General features: G+C 25.9%; 3 protein-coding genes and 1 non-coding gene across 5 annotated transcripts; 2 read left to right on the top strand and 2 right to left on the bottom strand.

Moving 5' to 3' along the window:
- Nucleotides 1-58: 58 nt before the first annotated feature.
- Nucleotides 59-7,962, top strand: LOC113561301 (protein phosphatase 1 regulatory subunit 14C). Its single transcript, XM_026967638.1, is given in 5 exon segments — nt 59-370; nt 372-563; nt 6,599-6,697; nt 6,775-6,813; nt 7,262-7,962. Coding segments are annotated over 5 exon segments (429 nt in total). The 5' UTR covers nt 59-313; the 3' UTR covers nt 7,304-7,962.
- Trnap-agg lies at nt 5,954-6,025 on the top strand. Its single transcript has one exon. It is a non-coding gene; the product is annotated as a tRNA-Pro (tRNA).
- Nucleotides 7,963-8,848: 886 nt separating the features above from the next.
- Nucleotides 8,849-12,435, bottom strand: LOC113560468 (myosin-2 essential light chain-like). Of its 2 annotated transcripts, XM_026966353.1 has the most exons (5): nt 12,277-12,435; nt 12,098-12,125; nt 11,613-11,753; nt 9,718-9,882; nt 8,849-9,298 (listed from the first exon to the last, which is right to left on the bottom strand). In XM_026966353.1, the coding sequence occupies exons 1-5, from the start codon at nt 12,286-12,288 to the stop codon at nt 9,192-9,194; spliced, it is 453 nt and encodes a 150-aa protein (XP_026822154.1). In that variant the 5' UTR covers nt 12,289-12,435; the 3' UTR covers nt 8,849-9,191. The 2 variants fall into 2 exon arrangements, with proteins under 2 accessions (XP_026822154.1, XP_026822153.1); XM_026966352.1 differs by lacking the exons at nt 12,098-12,125; nt 12,277-12,435 and adding an exon at nt 11,819-12,015.
- A 1,695-nt stretch (nt 12,436-14,130) lies between these two features.
- On the bottom strand, nt 14,131-18,754 carry LOC113547880 (acylamino-acid-releasing enzyme-like). Its single transcript, XM_026948439.1, has 13 exons — nt 18,393-18,754; nt 18,105-18,319; nt 17,843-18,006; nt 17,646-17,788; nt 17,311-17,578; nt 16,149-16,297; nt 15,881-16,055; nt 15,529-15,780; nt 15,337-15,465; nt 15,053-15,261; nt 14,844-14,923; nt 14,477-14,692; nt 14,131-14,283 (listed from the first exon to the last, which is right to left on the bottom strand). The coding sequence occupies exons 1-13, from the start codon at nt 18,399-18,401 to the stop codon at nt 14,157-14,159; spliced, it is 2,136 nt and encodes a 711-aa protein (XP_026804240.1). The 5' UTR covers nt 18,402-18,754; the 3' UTR covers nt 14,131-14,156.
- Between the last annotated feature and the right edge of the window lie 6,753 nt (nt 18,755-25,507).

Genomic DNA, 25,507 nt, shown 5'->3' with positions numbered 1-25,507 from the left:
CTATATACCATATTTAATATTTTTCATGTATTATTATTTAGCATAATATTAGTATAGTCTGATAACGCGGCTATGTGTAATTGAATTTTTTGTAAATTCATAAAAATAATATATTTATTGTTACATTTTTAAAATTGTTCGTATTTTACTACATTTTTTTTATTTGTTATATTTAATAGAATTGGATTATTTTTTTATTGTTCTACGTCAAATTCATTGTTACATTTGTCAATAATTGTTCTTAATTATCTAGTCATTTACTTTTTAATACAAATTCAGCGTTTTAAATTTAAATTATATTTTCTTAGTCAATATGGAGTGTAGTTTGGCCTCAACATACACTAGTAGTTCTGCAAAACCTTCTAGCGCCTGTTTCGGGTAATAGAAGCCCAGCAAAGTCTGGTTTACATGTCAATTTCACTGAAAAAGTAGAAGTAAAAGAAAAAAGAGAAAAATTTTTAACAGCCAAGTATGGTGCCCATCAAATGAGCTTAATCAGAAAACGTTTAGCAGTCGAAATGTGGTTGTTAGAAGAATTGCAAAAACTCTATGATTTACCCAAAGTAAGCAATAATCAATTATTTGTTTATATACCCCTAGTAACAATTATTGAATATCTATTTTTTTACTGATATCATACTTCAATAGTTCATAGTTATTACTTTTAATTTTAATCATTTGTTAGGTAGTTCATTGAATTCAATTCTAATTTGACAATAAATAGATATAAAGTACATGCTAATTGTTAAATTATTTTTTCTGTTGGTACCTGAATAATACAATTCTTAACAAATGTTAATTGCTTATAAATGTTCTTTCTTCTATAATTAGGTTTGGTGATGGGTTCTTGTAATATACAAATCATCGTTTATTTAAAAATAATATACTTAACCTACATCTATAAATTAATATATTAATTATATAATATACCTAAACTATTATTTATTATTGATTATTATGATATAAAAAAATATCAATAAAAAAAATTGAAAATGATTTTAAATACCTATAGATATTTAATTTTTTTGAAAAAATTAATTTGTAAAATAAACAATTTCATTGATGTTTTAATTTTTACTTTCTCGAATTCATTAAATATTCATCATATTTTAAAAGACGTGTGCGAGTATTATATTAGTTGTATTTATACTATTTATAGGTACCTATAATTAGTATAATCAATGCTGTATATAATTTTATTATTTTAGAGATTTTAAAAATTGTATTATTACGATAAAATTATCGTTATTAGTTATTAGCCTTAAAAATTAAAATACAACTTTATATATATATATATATATAATTTAAATTGTTATTTTGATAATTGTATTGTTCAGAAGCAATTACTTTTCGTTTATCTTTTGTTCTTCTGAATCATAGAAGCATAACAATATATAATAATAGCTTTCTCTACTATATTATGTTTATACTTCGCTTTTTAATCCGTGTTAAAATTTATTTTAAATTTCTGTGTGAAATAATAATTAATAAAACGCTTTTTGAATGATTGTTTAAACAAAAATCAGCAAAATACAAATGTATTTCATGAATATTTATTTTATGAACGTATGATTAATATTAAGTGATTATTTTTAATTTATGACTCATTATTATGGTTGACTGACCTCTGAAAATTCCTAAATATTATTGACTGGACTCAGACTAAAACCAGTTATTCATATAGTTCGTAAATTGTAATAACCCATGTTGTAAACAAAATAAATTGCGTATCATTATTTATTAATTATTCTATCAGCAATCTATATTATTATTATTACAAGTTAAAAGTTGATAGATGTATTAGTTATTAATATATTAGTTTTTAAGATAAATATAGATTAGCTTGTTTATGAAAAACATTTCTTTCTTATCAATGATAGTTAAACAATATATTATAACATTGTAAAGTCATAAAAAATTAAAACATGTTTATAATATATTTAAATTTATGCACAGTTTACAGAGAGATTTTTATCTTATTATTATTTAATTTTTATTAATTACGGAATTTAATTAGGTATCTAACTATTAAAAACATTTTAAAATATGATTATTATTATTTATAAAAAGTCAAAACACATATAATTTTTTCGATAAACTCATAAAATTACTTTTTAATCTAAATCCTATACTAAGAAATTAGAGGATAAAGTTATGATTATGCGATACACTCCTTATGTTTATTGTGTAACATCAATTTTTCTTTACTAAATTTATACTAGCTACCTACTTATATAGAAAGTAAATAATGCAAATTAATTAATTTTGAGTTTAACTTAATTTAAAAGGTAGGAATGTAGGATTTTTTCCAGTCTATGTTTTAATATACCTTCAATAAGTACCTAACCTACTTCAAAATCAATATTGAATACTTAGCTTATACGCGTCATAATATATAATATAACTTATAAGTTATAACCATTCATAAATTCAATAAGTCATTTTCATATTTCCTTTTAGATTACATTACGTAACTTGTCTACTATATTCTTTTGTTATTGTATAGGTACAATTATTTTACTTTTCTTTTGTATCTGTATAATAATATAGTATAAAGTATTGTCATGTTTTTAACGTATCTGGCGCCATTGATTACGAAATGACTTATCGATTGGATGTATATAATTTTTTTCAATGTCATAAATTTGTTAACTTTCAAAAATAAAAACGTAGGTACTGTTCTGCTGTACCTACATTAGGTGCTGAATAGATAATTATATAATTATAATGGATGTGTCAAATTTGAATTATATGATATTCCAATGTCACTAAGTATATTTTACTATTAAATTACAGCGTTGATGACTTTATTTTTACTTAAAACATTACATTTGAAAATATAATAATAATTAGTAGGTATCTTTACATTTTTATGTCCTCACTAATAATGTTTTTGAACTGTAACAAAATAATGAATATCGTTGTTTATATATTAAATGTATAATCTAGTACATATCTGAACTTAAAATAACAACGATGTTAATATATTTTTTAGATTTTTTGGTTGCAATACATGAAATATTTATGAAAAACTCTGTATTAAATTATCAAATCTTAGCTATAAAAATTGTATATTTTCAACTGCATAACAATCTTTATCTATAATCTGTACAAATGTTTGTGATTTTGAGAAATTTTATCAAACATTTTTTAACTTCAAATGCTTATAAAATTAAATTGTGCCTATACATTTTAATTACTTTTAGATATATGTAAAAACAGCTTTATGAGAGATCTTTTATTAAGTTTTCAAGCATTTTTACCCAGTAAATATTTTTTATTAACATTTATAAAGAAGAAAAACCTGGAAAAAATTCAAATCTATTAATAACTCAAAAGAGTCGAAACATTTTGTCAATTGTATCATGTATCTGCAGTTATTTTTTTTAATTAAAACACAATTTCAAAAACTGTTTGGAGAGAAATACTTATTTCATGGGTGAATATCCAATGTCGTAAAAATTGTCTATAACCTAATTTTAAATGTTCGAAAAAAATTAATTTGACCTTTCGGTAAAAATATTTTTAATAGTTTTAAAAATTTGAAAAGAACCTCAAACTACTAAATGTAAATTAAATTACTTTAATAATAGCTGTATCAAATAAATATATTACTTGGTGATATAGGCTAATAGACGATTTCCGCTTAAGATCGTTTCGTGTATATTGATATATTTATCGAATTCAAATTTAACAGACTTATAATAGTGACCCAGGTCCCAGACATTCAATCGACACCTAATATACAGCAAAGTAGTATTAACTTATACAATAAGTATACTTGTTTTATTGTTAGCACATATTTTAAGTATTTTCCTTTGCTGAAAAATGACATTCAATTGCAATGTCATGTGCCGAAGTACGAAGTAGTCATGTTTAAGTTGTAATACGCATCTAACGTCTTGATAATTAACTATATGAATTATTTAAATATTCAAATTGTATTTATTTTACAAAAAAATATATCCACTCCGTTCATCAGCAGTTCAATTATGAATTGTTTAAAAACTCCTATTATCTAATTCGAAATTACATATTTATATATTTAAGTTTTCAGAAAATTATTCTACTTCAGAGTTCAGTTATGCTTCTTTTAAAATCATTAGGTACGTAAATTTATTTTCGTTCATAATTTTGTATAATATGACGTAAAGGTTCAATACTTCACTAGGTTCGTATCTACTTGAAAGTTTTAAACTGTTGTTAATATTTAAAAAAATATATATATATTTCGAAGTAAAAAAAATCTTATGCTATTTTTTAACTTTATATGCTTTCCTCTCATTTTTATAATATTTCTAGATCTTAGCTTGTTTTAAATATTCTTATTTTAAACTATATGTAGTATATTTTTAAAGAGCAATTATATAAATAATACAAATAAAATAAATAACAATAAAAACCATGGCACTCGGTCAATTCGTATTTTACATAAATACACCAGTCTCTAACCCGAGATATTAAATTTTAGTTGAATTTAGGAGAGTTGTAATAGTTAAAAATACTTATTCTGATACGTAATAAATAAAATACATTGCATCAACTTTGTAGACACTTAACAGTACACTTAAAAGTTTAAAGTAAGGACGTTTTTAAAAAAAAATACGATTAACGTTTTTACATTAATTTACTAAAATATTATCAAAATCTGAAAGACTGGATTTTCATATGAAAAAATTCCTCCTCCCCCTCACTTTAAGCTACATAGGCACGAATTTGCAATTAATTTGCAACGTAATTTTGAGAATTTGTATAACTTAAGTTTTTCCGGAATATTTTTTTTTTGTATAAAATTGGCACTTGTCAACTTCACGCCCTTGCCCCTCCCCCAAACTTTCAGTTGGTGGAAAAACTAAATTAAATTATTAAATACATTTTGTAATCCTCCCCTCCCCGAAATTTTTTTTTGTGTACGTGTCTGCATTAAGATATCAATTGATATAGATACTTTTGTTTGAACAATGGTATGTCATTTTAATTATAAAAATTTAAAACGAATATGAACATAATAAACTATTTATTTTTTTATATAATATTATATATTATATTATTATATATATATATACAGTGCCGTACCCAGGATTTGTTTTTTTTTTGGGGGGGGGGGGGTTAAACATACTTAAAAGACATTATACTCGCATGTGTTGTCTCTGTCTTACTAATGTAGATCATAGCAAATTTTCATTCAGCAAAACACATTTAGTGATGTTTGCTTTTATATTAGAGTAAATTTACCTATTATCAAATTTAAAGGTAAGAATATTATCTAGGGCATCTCACAAGATTTTATTTATATCTTAATTTTTAAGTGAGTTATGGTCATGTAAAATATTAAAACTTTAAAATACTCTTAACCTGCTTAAAAATGAAAATACCAATAAAAGCCTATGAAATGCCCTAGATAACATTATTACCTTTAAGTTTGATAATAATTATATAATTTGATTTTAATTTTATAATTAAACTATGTTTATACATATAAATATATAATGTAATTTATTTTTCACCACCTCTCTCAAAAAGAATAATAATTAAGTTGTAAATCCACCGACTACTGTTCATAGTTCATAATATTATTATTTTATTACAAGGCCTATTTATAAGCTTCACTGGCTATAGATTCATCTTAAATCTCAATATAAAAATGAATTATTAACTACCTAAAATGGTTTATTAAGTTAACCGTTGTATAACATACTATAAATTTATAAATCATAATTATTGTAGGTTTAGGTTGTAACATAAATCAAATTAATTATTAATTGTTTTATATCTGTATAAATTGTACCAAGTTATTTAATGTGTATTTATGTCCTAAATTTGTTTTACTTAAGTAACTATCTAATATTATAATATTAAATAGCAATCATATTAATTTTTTGCTGTTATAGCACTATCCCTAATAAGATATTTTATATTTATATAAGCTTATAATACTTCTTATAGCAGAAGCGGCTCGTTGGTCTAGGGGTATGATTTTCGCTTAGGGTGCGAGAGGTCCCGGGTTCAAATCCCGGACGAGCCCGATTGATTTTTTGCAATTTTTAAAATACTGTATTTTTTTTAAGAATTTGAAGTTCAAATGTTAATAAAAAATTTAAAAAAAAAACAACAATTTTATTTATTTATATTAATTCTAGCTGTATTACTCGTTGTTGCTTGGGTTAGATTATATTTTTCTCCTATTTTATCCATTTGGTGGTTGTATTTTTAAAATGCCGACACAAGTTTACTATTTATAAATAATAAAATACAATATAAAATCCTTTATAATAGTCTCTTGGCTCTTAGTAGTTAATCTGTAGTGTTTACAAAATTACAATAATATGTGAATGTTCCAACTGTAAAAATATGTTTCATTGAGTGAAGAGACACCACAACTCTCTAAACTCTCATCTTATACAGCTCTGCATTACAGTGATCTGTTAAGTATATAATATGTATCCTTTTTGTATTATTTTGTTGCTTAATTATTATTTTAATTAGTATAATGTAGGTGATAGGTATAAGGTATAAAGTAGTTTTTATAATCTATACATACATTGCATATTATAAATTATAACTTATAATAATTAAATGTTTATATGTCTCATTCCAGAGAGACCCGGCAGTTGAAGGAATAGAGTGTGAAGTGGAAGTTGATATAGATGATCTACTAGATATGGATGATGATTGTCAGCGTACACAGTTTCTTCAAGTAATAAATAATTATTTTAAACATTTATGAATATTATGTAAAAATATTACTTAAAATGAACAAAATGTATTTTTCAGAAACTCTTGTCATCAGCCAAATCTAAGGAAAATATCAAAGTATGTAAATTTAAATTAGTATACAGTATAATATACAATTATATCATTTATATATACATATAATATATATATTTATATAGTGTACTATATTTACATATAATATATATATTTATATAGTATTATTGTTTTAGTTAGATAGGTTTTATTTATGCAATTATAAAAAAGTATAAGTAGACAAAATTATCAAATGATTTTAGTTCTTAGATATATAATTATTATAAGTATTACATATTTATACTAATTATATTATATACTTACAATATATTTTTAAATATATTGAATTTATGTGATTTGATATAATTTTTTCTCATCTTTATATAATCTACTTTTGATTTAATATAACTTACATAATAAAATGTTCTGTTATACTATGTACTACTATGATTGATTTGGAATTTAAAAACATTGTAATTTTTAATAGATCGTTATTAATTTTTTTTTGTTAAAGGAATTTATCGAGAGATTACTTGAAAAGATTAAAACATTATAGATAATCACAGGCGGAATTCAACTACAATTATTCATCCGCCACGCTACCTCTTAACTGCCAAACAAGAAATGTTAAATCTTGCCCATTAATAGCATTACATGCATTTTGGAGAAAATTTTCACTCTAGAAAATTATAATAAAAAAAACCGTCCAAATTTAAAATAATATATAAGTTTGGAATGTTTGGATATTACATCATAAAGAAAAGTAAAAAGTATATATAAAATATTATTTTTTTTGTATTCAACCCAAACTGTTCAGTGTTTTTTTTTTTTATTCAATCAGTTGTAAGAGATATTGTATTATTTTTCATAATGTTGAAACATAATTATTGATGTAAGTGGTAGGGGCTTTTTAGATTAAGTTCTGAACATATTCATCTGTTTTGGGGTAATGTTAACTATCAACTTACATAAATATTATTTAGCCACAAACCTGTGAATACTTATATATTTAATAACAAGTTTGATTTATATAAAATTTAATTGTATATATAAATGTACTAATAGTGAAGTACTTACTTGTTGTTCAAGTATATATGCATTCACATTCTCAGTTCTTAAGACTGATCTTTTTATTGCAAACAAAAATGTAATGTTTACTTTCTAATTACTATTATATTATTAATTAGAATGCACATTTTAACTTAATAGTGTAGAAACAGTATAAAATAAAGAAATAAATTATCTAGTTAAAACTATATTTACAATATATTACAGTTTAAAAGTATTTTATTATTTTATAAGAATATTTGTTGTTTTTATATAAATATATATTATATATAGTATATTTTTCATTCATTTATTTATATAACAAAAAATAATAACTTTAGTACAGTATTAACTGTAAATTTTATATCTATATGTCGATTGCTTGTTATTTTTTTTTTTACTTTTTTATTTAAGAAAGTGATAGTTTTTTCTTGTACAAATAAATACTATTTACGTAAGAGTACTTCTTGGTGGCAACCAAGTTTTATCCTGTTCAGCAAACTATTTACCCATCAATAGATAACTATTATTGTTATGCATAATAATAACCTCATCTGCCATCGCATTTTTGTGCAGAAACAATCAGTCAAGAATTCCTCTTTGCGTAAATGTAGTAGTTATAAAATATTTTTAATTGCATTTGTTTTTAATAAATAAAATGTATGTATTTTTTCTATTTTAGAAGTTATAAAAATACATAAATAGTTAAAAAAAGTATTTTTTATTTCTTATCAAGAAAATCATTGATGCAAGTTTTAAATATTATGGTAAGATTGACTTACTTACCTTTGATCACCTCACCAGCACAAAGAAGTGTTGAAAATACTTATTGAATACTTTTCCAACCCAATATATTTTACATACACAACAATTTTTTTTAATATAACTAACAAAGGTTTTTGTCTCTTCATGAGTAATTTTGTAAAACTATAATTAAAGAGATTTAGGGATACATCCTATTAATACTTTATATAAATATAATTAATATTTATTATAGTCAATTATAAACAGACTTAAATTTATCATTATTAATAAATTATAAGACATTTCAAGATCATGATTAAAATTTAATATTTATTTTGATTAGTAAACATACACAATAAAAAATAATTTCCTAAAAATAAAATCAATAAATATATAAAATAAATAAATATTCCAATTTTACCAATGCATATTGGTTCATTAGATTGGAAAAATTATTGTTTTTATGGAATGTGATTACAAATAACAAAATAACTATTTAACTTACAAACAATAGCAATGTTAGTGTTGGAATTATAAAAAAAGTATATTAATAAATTTATAGATTTTCAATGTATAAAAATGGTTAATGTTTAAATACTGGTAAAGTGGAAAAATATATTAGAATTTTTCCAATTATTTAATAATATAATATATTAACCTGACATAACCATGTTAATAAATTCTTCATAAAGAACATTTCCTTGAGAATCTTCTTGTCCAGCCAATAATTGTTCGACTTCATCATCTGTCAATTTTTCACCTGCTCACAACAAGATATTTTCAAAATAAAATTACAGAATTTAATAAAAATTATCCAGACAACTCCTACAAACATGTATATCTTCAATTTGGAAGTAAAAATAGAATGATCAACTTCGTAAACTTCAAACTTTTAAAGACAAGAATAGATATTTAAGTGTAACGACTATTACAAAAGTGACTAGTATTTATTATTATAAAGTCCTAACCAATATTAACCTCAACTAAACTATAAACATTTTGGAGAAGGTTGAATAATTTTCAGGATGTCTTAACTTAGATTGTAGTTACATATATAAAAATATAGATAACAATAAATAAATTAATAGTTTTGATGATTAGACTTTGTTGTTTTGTTAATCAAAAATATTTTTATTAAATTTTTTTGTATTGCATGGTTAAATGTGAAAAATAAAATACCTAGACTTGTTAGAAGATGCCGAAGTTCTGCAGATGATATATATCCATTGCCATCTTTATCAAAATGGCGTAATCCTTCGTTGAAATCTTCAGCAGTATTAGATGATCGATTTTTTGAAATTGCCTGATAAATTGGTAGAAATACTTCAAATGTTATTCTTTCATCTATAAGAAAATAAAATTGTAATATTACTTCAGTCTTCAGATGTTTATAGTAATCTAAAATGGTGATGTAATTAAGGAAAGTTAAAAAATGTATCAACCAGCATATCTTCAACACCCTACCCTACCATACTAGAAAATGTCCCAATGTCTCGGTGTCAAAGAACTAATTTTCATTGTGTCGCAGCTTGTTTTAATGAGAGTATTACTAACAAATAAATGTAGTCAATTTAAGTATCTTATATATATTTATTTTTAATTCATCCAGCCAGTGGCATACTAACGGGGTGGATTTTGGAAATAACCCCCTCCCCAATTTTTCAGGTCTAAGTATGCCACTGCATCCAGCCATTATAATGTAGAATATTTTTTTTAAGATGTGAAAAAAAATGTCTTTACAATAAGATTGTGATAACAAAATAAACTTAAAGGTAAGAATTTCATTTTTTTTTTTTTGTCTATTTAATACGAAGGACGTCCAGAAAGTAAGGTTACAAAGGCTATATAGGACGAAGGGAATTTTGTTTTTCAGAGTTGTCATCAGTGTCATGTAAAGAATTTTCTAACAATCAAAACAAATTATCAAACGCTTCAGTCGGTTACGAAATGTCGTCACAGCAGCCAAACGTGTCAAACAGTTCGTCCTCCAATCGCTCCACCTACCGTAGATATGAGATACGCTCTGTATTCCTTGAACGGTATGAAAACGAGGGTGAAACTTTTCTTGACTCAATTGTGACTGGTGATGAAACGTGGGTGTGTCACTATACTCCTGAGTCAAAAAGGCAATCTCTATAGTGGCGCCATACCCATTCACCATCAACCAAAAAATTCAAAGTCCAATTTTCAGAGAGAAAGATCATAGGCATCTGTTTTTTGGGACAGGAAAGGGTTATTATTGGTTGATTTTATGCCTAAAGGAACCACCATAAATTCAGCTATATACTGTGAGACACTCAAGAAGTTGAAAAAAAAAATCAAGGACAGAAGGAGAGGAATGCTGACTCGTGGTGTGTCACTCCTTCATGACAACGCTTTACCGCATACCGCCCGTCTCACTCAGGACCTGCTTGTTTCATTTGGGTAGGATATTGTGACCCACCCTACTCCCTAGACCTGGCACCATTGGATTATCATTTTTTCAATAAATTGAAGGAATTTTTGGGTGGACAATGATTTTCAAATGACGAGGAGGTCCAGAATGCTGTCGAAAATTGGTTTCAGGAGGTGGAGCAGGAGGTAAACGACGAGAGTATACAAAAACTGGTCCCTAAGCTTCAAAAATGTATTGACCTCAATGGCGATTATGTAGAGAAATAATGACATGTTTTAACACTTATCTTATAAATTTCATTTAAATATATTAATTTTTCAATTTTTAACACAATATGTTGTAACCATACTTTCTGCACGTCCCTCATATTTTAATTTTAAGACGAAATATTAAAAAAATTTTTAATATTGTTTGTAATACACCTAATCATGTATAGGTTTAATATTAAAATATAAAAAAAAAAAGAATCAGGGGCGGTCATTGTCCCTAATGAAAGCTACTAATAAATAATTATAATGTTAAAAAATCCACATATACTTTCAACTTCAAATTGTACAAAAAGGATCATATTTTACATTCTTTATACTTAAATTTGTATAGGTATTAAGAAAGCAAACATATAGGCAACTGAAACATGTTTTTATTTTTAAGGTATACAGTATAAATAAATAAATTTTACCTGCTTTGTGTTGTTGAGTAAATTTATTGACATCAGATTCAGTTGGGTTCTGACCTAATGCTCGTAGAGCATTGCCAATTTGTGATATATGTATTTTGTTATCGCCTCGAATATCAAATAATTGAAATGCTTCTTGCATTTCTAAAAATAAAATCCATTTATAATAGTATAATAGAGTATACAATATAATTATTTATAATTATTACCATCCATTGAAGTTATTACTTTTACAGTATCATAGTTATAAGAATACATTTTTGAAAGATTGTGTATTATTTTTAAATTACTCTTGACAGAATACTAGAGTATTTTACTATGATGTCTGTTGTACTAAATAAAGACACTCACTCTTTTTTAACCTTGTCACACAAATTTCTTTTAGTTATGAGGACGGGTTTCACATTAGACCCAAATAAGGTAATGAGATTGTAGTCAATACCTTAGCTGTACTACATTTATGATTCATTAATATACAGTTTACTTACCAGATAGATGTTCATCTGAATAAGACGCCTGTTGGTAAATGAATTAAAATTAAATTAATATATTAAATAAACTAAAGAATATATATTTGTAAATGGGTGTACAAATATAGTATATTATACATATTATTAGTTTTGTAGGTAAATTTTATTATTGTTGAAGATAATATTAAAATTCTTACCGTTTTACTCATGGTATGATTTGTTTGATTCTATTATTTTAATTAAAATTAATAATGTTAACAATAATGATGAAAAGAAATTCGGAAGTTTTTAGATTTTGTCATTAGTTATTTACTCATTAGTCGATTTGTAAGTTAATCATGATTCATTGCTTATTATCTATGGAATTTGTATAAAAATAACAGCGACATTAGTCAGTTATTACAATGATAACACGTATACAACAAACAGTATATCCATGTATGTAATAAATATTTACTTTTTATTCAGCATAATATTTATTCATATTCTATCCCTCTATGGTAATATTATTGACCATGATGATGTGTGATGCAACACACATATTTTTGACATTTGTCATTTGGGTCATTTGGCCATTTGTGTCTTGTGATATTTGTAGTTTCATACTGCGTGCTTGTACTTTCGTAGTCAAAATTGAAAATACCAATCATTACAAATTTAGTCATTTAGGTTTATTATTAATTAATTTAATTATTATTGAAATAATGAATAGTGAAAACTTGATAGACTCAAGGCTGCCACTAAGGGTCATCTTTTTAACTCTTTATAAAGTATGCTAACAACTAGGCAGGACAAAAAAATTTTCTACTAGTCAATATATAATTATTTATCAATTAAGTGTTTTATTTTGTGTATATTTTGATTTATGGTTTATGATTTAACTGTGATCTAATTAGTCCCAAAAAATGTGGAGGGCGGTAAATTTTATAGTGTTTTATTAGAAAACATCAAATGTACCTATAAACAAAAATTTGAAAATTAATTATTTTATATTTTTATATATCGTATATGGCCATATGGGTAATCGCCAATTGGAAAAAAACGCCCCGTGTCAACTATATACATTATTCATTACATAAAGTACATAATTTTTTGACATACTATATTTTTTTACGAAAATAAATTGTTTACTAATTAATAATTACTTTAGGATGACTATTTAAAAAGAAGTCTAAAAATTGTACAGGCAATATTTTATTTTTATTTTTAATGATATTTTGGAAGCAGGGGTGGATTTAGGTATGTAGTGGCCCCTGGGCGGAATGCATCGGGCCCCTTATTCATAAACAAAGCGGAAATACATTATTTTTTACTTATTAAATAACATTTATTATCATATTTAGTAGTAGTAACAATTAACTACTTATTTAATAATAAATAATTATAAAAACAATCAAATCGTATATAACTAGTATAAGTAATAGCATCATAATATTTTTCCTGTATCCTAATTTAAATATAAAATTTTAGGGGCCCCGAATTTGAGGGAGGCCTTGAACTGTAGCCTACTCAGCCCTCCCCTAAATCTGGCCCTATTTGGAAATAATTTTACCCTGTTAGATGGTTAAAGTTGACTATTATGGGGGTTTATTACTCATACTGAATACTAACAGGACATGATTCATCCTTAAACATAATAACTAGTTGTTCTCTATTGACACTCGTTACACAATAACTGTTGTTTATAATTAATAATCACTTTAGTTTCAATAATTCAAAACAAAACAGTAAAAAATATTTTGTTCTGTGTATACATTTTTCTTTTACTTACATGCATAAAAAAATACCTTTAAGTATAATAATATGAGGTTAATAGGATTAAAAAATGACAATAAGTATGAAATTCAAAATTTATCAGGGCAAGGAGATATAATTAAAAGGAGTCACAATCCTTTTCCAACGTGATTTTTAGTTACTCTTAATTAGTTGTCAATATAACATTTAACATAATTCCACAAAGTATAATTTATAAATTATATAATATATTATAATATTAATGATTCTAAGGATTATTTTTTTTTTACTTATATAAAAAAAATAAATATCAAATATTTTTCAATTAATAAGGAATAATTATTTATTTAATAATTAATTTTTCAAAATCACTGTTTAAATATTTGATAAACCATAATGCTGCATTAATCAAACTGTCCATGTCAGCAGCAACAGTACTTAATGAATGACAATCATTGTACATTAACACTCTGCAATAAAAAATATAATAATGAACTAGAATACTAGAGTCAAAAATAAATTAGGAGTTGGTTCCTCTACTAAAGACACTGATAAAAATTATTCATAAACTTGAATTATATTTATTACCCAAAAATTATATTGATAGTGTAACCAAAATATGAGTTAACCTATAGTAATTACTTAATAGTAAAGTAAATTCACCTAGCTGTAACACCATGCTTCTTAAGAAGATGGTAATATGCCAAACCCAGGCATGGATGAACTCGTAGATCTTTTTCTCCGAGTAATAAAAGTGTAGGAGCTTGAACTTTATGAACGTTTTTGCATGGTGAACAATCTGCTAATTTCATTAAAATGTCTTTGGAATTTACCAAATTATCTACTTTAGAAAAATTATAACCAGCTTCTGTAATAACCCTGCAAAAATAAAAAATAAGTAATCATTTATCTTTATTAAAAGTTTAAGAATTAATATAAGATTTACTAATTTATATACTTTTAAATGAAAATTAAAATAATCAAGTTTACATGAAAAACTCTGCTATATAAACATTAAAATACAACTTACCAATCAGGAATATCAGTTGTTCCAAACATAGTGATCAAATCAGTAACAGGATTCAGTGCACATACTGCTTTAAACGCAGACTGCAATTACATTTTTTAATAAATTAAAATATAATTAGAAAGGTTTTCTATACATATGAAACATGAATCTTTTATTTGTGTACATAATATATAATTATTTCAGTAATCACTGAACAAATCAGTACTTACTGGATACTGTCCACTTAAATGTGTAACCAAAAATCCACCATGTGATCCACCAAATAACACCAATTCTCTATTGGACCATGATGGATTAGACTGAAGTGCATTATAAACATCTTTGACGTCAGCATTGCCTATATTACCAATTAACGATTCAACATAATCTTTACCTAAACCTGTCGATCCTCTAAAATTGACAAATAATACAGCAAAACCTACAAATGTCAATAACAGCTAATAAGTAGTAAACTAATAACTATAATCTAAATATTGTTTTAAATTATCATTACCTATCTGAACAAAGAATGCAATATCTGCTCTGAAAGAGTCTAAAGATGATAAATGAGGACCACCATGAGGCCATATAATCAAAGGACAATTACTATTTTTTGGTCCATAGAAAATTGTGGTAGGTTTATCTATAAATTAAATCAAATATTTATTGTAGATATTTGTAATTAATTTAGTTATTTGAATCTTACTGTAAAGAGTATAACCATGTTCAACAATAAAGTTGTTATTATTAGGAAGACTACGAGATGGTGAAATTTCATGAATAGAAATATTAGTAAAATCATACCCTTCAAACACAGAAGGTATTTTGATAGCAAATAATTGTCCAGGTTTATTAAGCGATGACTTATAACAAACTAAAGCATCATTGCAAACATCTATAACACTAACACTTTCATGAAACGGTTTGGTGATTGGAAGATAATGAATATCTTTGGACTCTACAAAATAATTAAAAATTATGGTTTTGTTTCAAAATTATATATATTTTTTTAGTATTATGTTTTATTTTTTCAACAAATAAAGTAGTACAACCATTACCAGTATCAATAGCAAATGTATGTATTGAACCACCTTGAGGAGTACTCAATACAATGGTTTTATCATCATTCAACCAACATTTTTTTGGTATTGCCTGATCATATAGGCCATAGAATGGTAATTGTTCATTGTCAACTTGAAGTATTTTATTATCATAATCAACAACTGTAGTAATCTAAATTTATAATAATTAACTATATTAATTCATTATGTTAAGCACAATTTTTATAAAATTATAAATTACAAAATAAAATGCAAACAAAATAACCTCTTTTGTAGACCAGTTGTAACATATCAATGTAAAACATGAACTATGTGGTCCACCTCCTTGGCGTTCTAACCACACAAGCTTTGTGCCATTCAAATTGAACCTAGGATATCTCACACACAATTGTTCTGAATCAGAACTCAACACATCTATACAATAAAATCATAACTAAGTATAATTATCAGTAAAATATATTTATTAACTAATGTGAAAATACCTATGTTGAATTAGGTTCTAGCTTTAAATAACACTTTTTAATTTAAAACAATAAGTAAAAGAATTTATTTGGTACAACCTAGCACTAACAACTACAACTACAGCAAGTCACTGTTGGGACTGAGATTATGACGAGTAATTAAATAGATGGTTAATAGAAATTTTGCAATATATGTATATATTTTAAAATGTGGTTTAGGCACAAACAAAGTGGGCTTAGCCTCCCCCCCCAAAAAAAAATAATAATTTAACTATATAATATATTGGAAATCCGGTATAAAACTGAGCTACAGCCGCCCAAACTACAAACACCTTTTGCGCCTATGAATGCGTGTATTTGTAGACAAAAATAATAAAATAATAATAAACAATGATAACAAAAATATCACCAAACTAAAAAATACTTAACTAAAATAGACATACTTAACAATTAACATATATACATATACATATATAACACAATATATGTATGCAATTATATATATATATATATATATGTTTATCACCTCATTAATTACTTTTTCTTTCACCGGTGACCAATGATGGCTAACAGAGAGTAACAGTTAATCAAGTTTCTACTGTACTTAAAATAACATTATTAAAGGATAGCATTTTTAAATAGCTTATAATTATTAACTAAACTTATTTAGATATTTATAGTGTTTTAACTTAACCATTAGAACTTTCTTAATTAAAAGATTTTTGGCTCACAACATATATGTACAATGAAAAATTAAATTTAAAAAAAAGAAGATATTCATCAGTCTAGTAAAATTAGTGGCCTATATTGATAATTAAACAAATGCAATTTGTTTATAGTTAATTTTTTTTTTTTTATAAGATTTTAATAATAAATTATTGTATCTCAAAAATTACTAAAAATAGTTAATATTTATTTTTAAAAGTTTAAGTCAAATTACATTATACAGTATAATAATATACTAACCATATTTTCCATCTAATGTGAGAGAAAATACATGGCTATGACTATTATTACAGTAAATTAGACCCAATTTATGAGGTGTAATTGAATGTCCAACTGCCACAACTCCTTTAGAATCAGGTATCCATGTTGCAGTTGCAGGATTAACATCATTTGGAATATTTGGAAGAACATCTATACTATCCGTTTTTATATCACACACAACCAAAACTGGAGTAATCTTTCCAACCATTTGCTCACCCCAATCTTGGCTCCAATCATATTCTTTACCCTACATATTCATTATTACAATTAGGTATAAATATCTTTAGCAGTTGTACAATTAATACTAGGTATACCGGTACAGTGTTATGAACACCATCTTTATCTACCAATGCTTTTGATTTTTGTTTATAAAACGGTTCAGACTTTGGTACTTTTTTTTCAGCAATATAAACAATTTTTGTTTCATCAGGAGACCACTCTAAAGTTCCAAATTCACCTAAAAATAAAAATCAAGATGTATAAAGAACATTAATTTATAAAAATTAATTACCATCAGCATAAATTTTTCCATGCACATCTAATGTGCTTAAGTCATAATTTTTCACTAGAGAACAATCACTCCATACTTCTAAGTACTGTTTGATTTCGTTTCCAGATTCCACTTGTCTGACCACACAAAAATACTTGTTTGATTTTGAGTGTGCACTTATCAACCTAAATGCATACAATTTGTTTTTATTTTTAATCTATTAGTTTTTCATGTATTCATATATTTATGTATATTTTTATAATGAGTAATGTGCAATTTATACTCATTTGTTATATCAGTTGGTGGTGATGTTAAAGTATAAGTCTTATAATCTGAAAAAACTGTTTGCCGGAACCTGGTTGTAGCTTGTCTTTCCAAAACCTTTTGAACCCAAATAGAATGAACACTAACAGAAACTATTGAGCAATCAAATATTCTAGCAGATATTAATTCCGGATATTGTGCAGTCACACAATATGCTGCCACAATTTTATCCAACTAGAATGTTATTTATTTAACAATAGTATTACATAAAATATATACATTTCTTTAGTTTAATGTTTATTCTTACTTGAGCCATTTAAAAAAAAAAAATTATTTATTCTTATAATATGTAATATGTTATAAGTATAATCCTATTTTTAAAGTGATGCTATTTGGATAAGTAGGTTAGTAGGTACCTATTTCACTGAATAATAAATTAATCTCAAATCTCAATAATAACTGTTCTACTAATTGATAAGTATTTATAAATGTATAATCAATGATACTGCTTAGCTTGGCCTCTGAACTTCCGTAGTTTAAAATGTTTGTACTTTGGTTTTCGTATTTACAATGTATTAGGTGTGTCTTCAGGCTTTTTATAATTCATATTTCATATCTTATATTCTTATCAAATACCAATGATGAAGCATTGAAAGTACTTAGGTATAAGTTGAGTAGTAGATTTCCACAGATCAAACGGTGTAAGGACGTGTGTTCGAGACTTCAATATTAGATTAAATTAATATAAGTATCTATTCTATTTCAAACGTGTTAACGATGAACTAAGATCTTACTGATCTTAGTTCGTAGTTTAAATCCTTTACAAAACGACATAAGTTTCAAAATTTTAACGCTATTTCTCATTAAATGGATGATATTATACTCACGCAGTTACGCATGCGGAATTGTGGAAATGTGTTACATACACTGTCACGACTTACAAACGTATAAATGTAGAGCAGCAACTACTTTGTGTTCAATAGAACCGATTTTGTTAGCTTCAGACGCTTCAGTAGTTCAGTATTGCCCACGATTTAACACATGTATAGTGTATATCTTAAATCGTGATATTACCTATGTACAGACTTACAGTGAATTTACCAATTATCAAATTTAAATGCGAAAATAAATAAAATATATGGTAATCGGAATACAAATCCCAGGGAAAAAACCTCCGACGACAGTGGCGGACTGACCAGGGCGGAAAGGCGGAGAAATCCACCTAGGCCGGTCAATTTAGGGGCTCTAAATTGAAATTATAAATTTGTGATATTATGGTAAATTGGCTATCTGTCATGCTCATGCATTCTATTATTTTAATTTCGTATCCGCTATAATCAATAATCATATAATATGAATATAATTCTTTATATATTGTTACATAATTCAGTTATCGGCTTAGTGTGCTGGCATTGTTGTCAATAAGTATATTTAGCTATTAATAGCTCTTGATATCTACTTATTGTAATATTGTTATTGTATCCGCCGTCACCCAACAGCCAATACACATACACACAAATACGTGTGGTGTGTGGTTACTGAATAATATACTAGTTATATAGTCGGCTACACATTATAACTTTCGTTTATAAACTAATAAAATTTGGAAATGGATACAACCAAAAATGTAAAGAAACGATTAGGAGGGGCTGCTAAAGAACGGGAAAGAAAAAATAAATAAAGTAAATTAAGCTGCAAAAACCTGCCACAATATAAAAATGTTTATTAATAACAAAGCTCTCAAAAATCAATATCAAACACACAATGATTTTAATAATAATATCTTTATTCTTATACGGTAAGTTAGTATTTTTGCAACAACAATATTTGGAATTATTTATTATAATTTATTTACATTTTCATAACATTTTATTTATATTCATTATTCATAATTGTACCTATTTATTGTAAATTAATTATAGGAACATGAATATGAAAAAATTAATAGTGTGGTTGTGATATTATTATGTTGTCCCTTAATAATAAATTGTTAACCTTTTTTTTCATCTACCTACATTTTTTTTTTCATTATTATTTTTTATAATTTTTTTTTATTTTGGAATTATCATTTATTTTATATTACAAACAATAACGTAGGCATAATCATTAGAGCTAAAAATATAACTTATACTACTATTTAGGTGGGGCTACAATATTCAAATTAGAAAAAATTGGGAAATTTGCATGGTTTTTTAGTTGGAGGGAAAGCGCAACAGCATCACCATATTTACACCTATGATACTAAAGATATTATTATTATTATTATTATACTTTTGGACCGGTATATTTCAACTCCACCTGGGCTGATATACTCCTAGTCCGCCCATGCCCGACGAAGAACTTGGGAAAAAAAATTCCCGAAATAAAATATCACGTTTCCTAATATTTTAACGATATAGTTTATTAGTGTATAAGATATAAAAACTTCAAATTGATAAATTTGAAGTTTTAGAATATGTATTTTAGCATATTGTATTTAAAAATGATTTACCTATTTTATTAAAACCCTATATGTTTTTAATTAACTATAAATAATTTTGTAATTAGAGTTTAAAAAATTGAAATGTAGGGATTTTTTTCCGAGGTTCTTTGTCGGATGCATGTAGGCGCAACTAGAGCTCTACTTCTGGGTAGGCTAAATTGATATCAGTGATCCGTCACCCGTGAGAACTTTGCTCCTACACTGCTAATATTGATTATTAACACTATCATAATAAACTGGGTGGGCTAAGCCCACCCAAGCCCCCCCTAATTACGCCTATGGTCAGGGGTTTTTTTCCGGGGATTTTTATTCCGGGATTCAAAATATATAAATGGTAATAAATTATAAGTTATAACCGCTCTGTTGTAATTTAGGTGTCGAGTGGACACTAATCACTATTAAGTATAGGTGTGTAAGTTAAAAACACGAACTATAAGATATACGAGGCGTGTCCAGAAAGTAAGTGTACTGAGGCTCTCACGGCCATAGGGAATATTTTTCTACTATGTTGGCTACACTGCCGTATAGCTTTACTCCTAACTTTTAAAACAAGACCAGAACGAGTTCAGTACGTTGAAAATTGTGGTCTCACGAATTTTTCTTGTTAAACATGTCGATCGAGTCTGCCGCCAAGTGCGAAATCCGTTAACTTGTTATGAAGGAAAAATTTCCACATGAAATCGGCAGTGTAGCCAACATAGTAGAAAAATATTCCCTATGGCCGTGAGAGCCTCAGTACACTTACTTTCTGGACACGCCTCGTAGTACTATATTATCTTAGTCCGTGGTTAAAAATAAATTCAATGATATAGGTAATAACATTTATGAAAAATAATTCTGAGCAGAAAGGGTATGTCAGCTTATAATGTATTAATGTCACAATCACAAAGTGGGTATATTTTGTGATGTTTGTTAAAGATATAGGTAGGTATTAAATTCATTTATTTTACTTTAAACATAAATTATAGAATAGACTAATTCTTTTAGACAAGTATTAGTAGTATTACAGTAGGTTGATACACATTTTGTCTTGGATAATGTAGTATTTAATTATTATAATAATATACTTTTATACCAACAATTTTATAAAAATGTTTATACTGTTTATAGGTAGGTACCTAATTTGGCTAATTAGAAAATTAATGATATCTTTTTGTAAATACCATAAAATAGCAAAAATATCATTACGAATAGTAAAATTCGCAATGTATTAATATTGTAATATATGTAAGGTTTTAGTTTCCACGAATTATGCTTTTAAATTATAATTTATAACACAATAGTTAACATCGTTATTTATTGTTTAAAAATGTAATTTTGATTTTTGACTAAATTTGAATAGTCTTAATTCATTTTTTAGATTTTATAATTTCATTATAATCTACTTAGGAGAAATATTGTATTATTGTATTAATTTTTAAAACTTAGATATATGTAAAAATAATTTTTTTATTAATTTCTAACTACCAAAAAGTTTGCAATTTTTAGGATTTTTGAAAAAATTCGAATTTCAAACGCACATATAAAAAACGAGCTTATATATTTTCAATATTTGTTTACAGATATACATATAAGAATAACTTATGAGGAATCTTGTATTAAATTTTTAAGAATTTTGACACAGCAAATAATTTTCTATTATATTTGTAAAAATAAAACAAAAATTGAAAATTTGATCAGATAATGAAAATGTAAATATAAACATTTTATGAAAATTTCAAGGATACAGTTTTTTGTTTTTGAATTATAACCAAAATAAAAAACGTTTGTAAAGAAATAGTCAGTGCCGCAACTACCGCTGGTGCAGGCGAAACATTATACGAGCTAACTCTAACCAATAACAACAAATTATATAATTATAGGTATAATGTAGTAATACTAATAAGTAAACACTCATCAGTCATCATAGGATTATGAGAACCGTCAACCGTTATATTTTATTGTTAACGTTTGTTTTCGTACTTTGTGTCTTTGTTGTATGTGTTTGGTAGAATAGATTTAGTTTGTATTTTATAGATAGGAGACTTGATAATATAAATGAAGAAAATCTTTGTTAATTTTTAATCTTCGTTACAGTTTCTGTATCACTACATACAGCAATCTTCCAACTTAAAGAAAGGTTCACAGGTTTATATGAAGTAACTAACAAATTTAATTTTCTTGTACCTCAAAATATTTTAAAGTGTAGTGAACATGATGTAGTAAAGGCAACTAATGGCTCAACTATTTTATAAAAATGACATCAGTACAGATATAATTAGACAAATGTTATGTATTAAAAATATATTTAAAGATTCTCTAAAAACAATCTACAGCATAAAAAATCTTTTGCAGTGTCTATTAGACATTTAGACAATGATGTGGCCTCTATTTAAAAGATATTTTCAGTGCATGTATTATTTTCCAAACATTGCCCGTCACTAGCAAATGTAGAACGTTCATTTTTCAAATTAAAAATTATTTAAGAGGACGTCTCACCCGCATGTGTTGTCTTCCTCTTACACGCGTACGACATAGTAAACTTTCGTTCACCAGTTTCAATAGTATGCTTTTAGCTTTAATATTAAAGTGTATTGACTTATTATCAAACTTTCATGTAAGAACATTATCTGTGTTTTTTCGTAGGCTTTTTACGATATTTTAATTTTTAAGTGAATTATGATCAAATAATTTCATACTCATAACTCACCTAAAAATTAAAAATATCGTAAAATGTCATTTGTGTTGGTTGGTCTTAATAAAATTTATTATCCTGTAAACATCATTGTTTTCAACTAAGTTATTCCTTAGGTTTCAAAAGTTTTTGAGGTAGAGTGGAAGTTGAAATTATAAGAGAAAGTAGCATAAATATTTATTTTTGTGGTGTATGATATTTGAATACTATTGTATACCCCATCAAATCATAAGTCATTAATTCATCAACGACTCGACATTTAGACACCACTAACAATAAGTGGCATTAGGAGCCTCTAAAGTTAGCTGGCACCTAGGCCTCAAAATTGTAGTTGCGGCACTGGAAATAGTTATTGAGGTGAATATCCAATGTAAAAATTTGAACTTTAAATGCTTATAAAAAGTCAATTCGGCTTTGCGATAGATTTGTTTTTATATGGGTATGTTAAAAATGTATAAAGAACCTTATATTCAATTTTTAAATCTTATGTATAAACAGATTTTTTTATGTACATCTAAATTTAACTATAATATAATTTGTATATTTAAGAATTTTATCAAGATTTTAATTGAGAGAATGAACCTCTTAATAGGAGTCTTAAAGTAAATTGTCAAGTATTTTCACCCATTCATAAACATATCGTAAAAATGTTCTTTATTCCTTGAATTTTTGTTTGTTTTTCCCGATTATAAAAGAGTATTAGACATTTTTAATTTTTACCTCTCTAAAGCAATAAAGCAGCGGTTCCTATTCCTAACCTTTTTAATTGTGTGGACCGGAGTTAACAACCGGCACTGAATTTAGATTAAATTGTTTAGTGTGGTGAACTATTTTTTTGAAATATAAATATTTATACGCTATAATTTATTATCTAGTAAGTAGTAGATATAAGTAATAAAAGTGAATATCCGTCAACTTGATTATTCCGATCCGATATCGCGATATTTTCGATAGTTATTTTTAGATATAGATATCGAAAATTTTCGAAAAATACCCACGATATCGATATAGTTGGCCAACACTAGTATATAGTAATAACTATTTATGTAATATATAGATATATGTAATACCTACATAAAATATTATTTACGCTGCCCGTGGCCCATGGGTTGGGAACCGCTGCTCTAAAGTACTAACTAAATACAATTTTCTATCCAAATCATTCTCAAAGTTGAAAATCAAAGAGTTTAATCAACTGCTTTACGTGTACTAATACACAAAAAAAACATACACATGGAGTCATGAATGTAAAACCAATATGTTATATTCATGAACCATTCATTGGCTCCGCAGAGAATCTAAAATGTAAAAGATCATTTAATATAGGTAACAAATGACAAAATGCAGGGGTGTGTCCAGCACGAAATAATTGGATAGGCCAGTTTTGTTCTGTAGTGTGTAAGTATATTTATAACTATTATTGAAGATATTTCTATCACATGGAACCAAACAGTTAAATACAAATTGGGTAGACTCAGTCGGCCTACTCTGTAAACACGCCACATGCCACTGCGTCAAACTATATAAGTTGGAAGTCTGTTTTAACTAATTTTAAACAGTAATAATTTATTAATAAATAATAATATTACTAAACATGAATGAGTGGAATTAATTTACTTAATATTGTAGATTAAAGAATCTTTTATAAGTTTTACCTAACATTTGAGAAAATTACACACTTTCTGTGTTTAAGGCGTTTAATGTAGGCAAAATTAAGCGAAAGTGTGTATAGTATTTTGTATATTATTGTCAGATATGATCTTGGCACAGCTTAAAAAATTTCAGACTATATTTTTAAACAGGTACTGCCCCAAATACTTAAGTATATTTAATATTTTAATCAATGGTACCAATATTTAATATTGATTATATACAACATTGCGTTTATTTTATAATAAAGTAATACTTGCGATTACATAACTGAAACAACGTCGCCGGGTTGCCATCAGGCCCAAGCACAGCCACGTAATATTATTATATTCAGTAGATTCTTATTATGTTAAACATCGATGTCTTAAACTACCAACTACATTGAAATCCCCTTGAAACTCTTATAATAATTAAATATGAATAGCGTTTTGCTCTCGATAACTCGAAATAAATAATTAATCGGTTTTCGTTACCTATCTTGAATACATAAAAATTAATAAACAAACTGTAATAACAGATTTAAAAAAAAATTTTATTTATTCATTATTGTAGATTGTTGATATGTATGTAGTATTAGTACTGCAAATCAGTGGCGTATAAACGGTGAGGAAAAGAT

The sequence above is a fragment of the Rhopalosiphum maidis genome, chromosome 1 (assembly GCF_003676215.2).
Source record: "Rhopalosiphum maidis isolate BTI-1 chromosome 1, ASM367621v3, whole genome shotgun sequence".
In the NCBI taxonomy this organism is placed as follows: Eukaryota; Metazoa; Arthropoda; class Insecta; order Hemiptera; family Aphididae; genus Rhopalosiphum; species Rhopalosiphum maidis.
The sequence above is the reverse complement of the archived record's forward strand: the minus strand, read 5'-3'. Positions and strand labels throughout refer to the sequence as shown.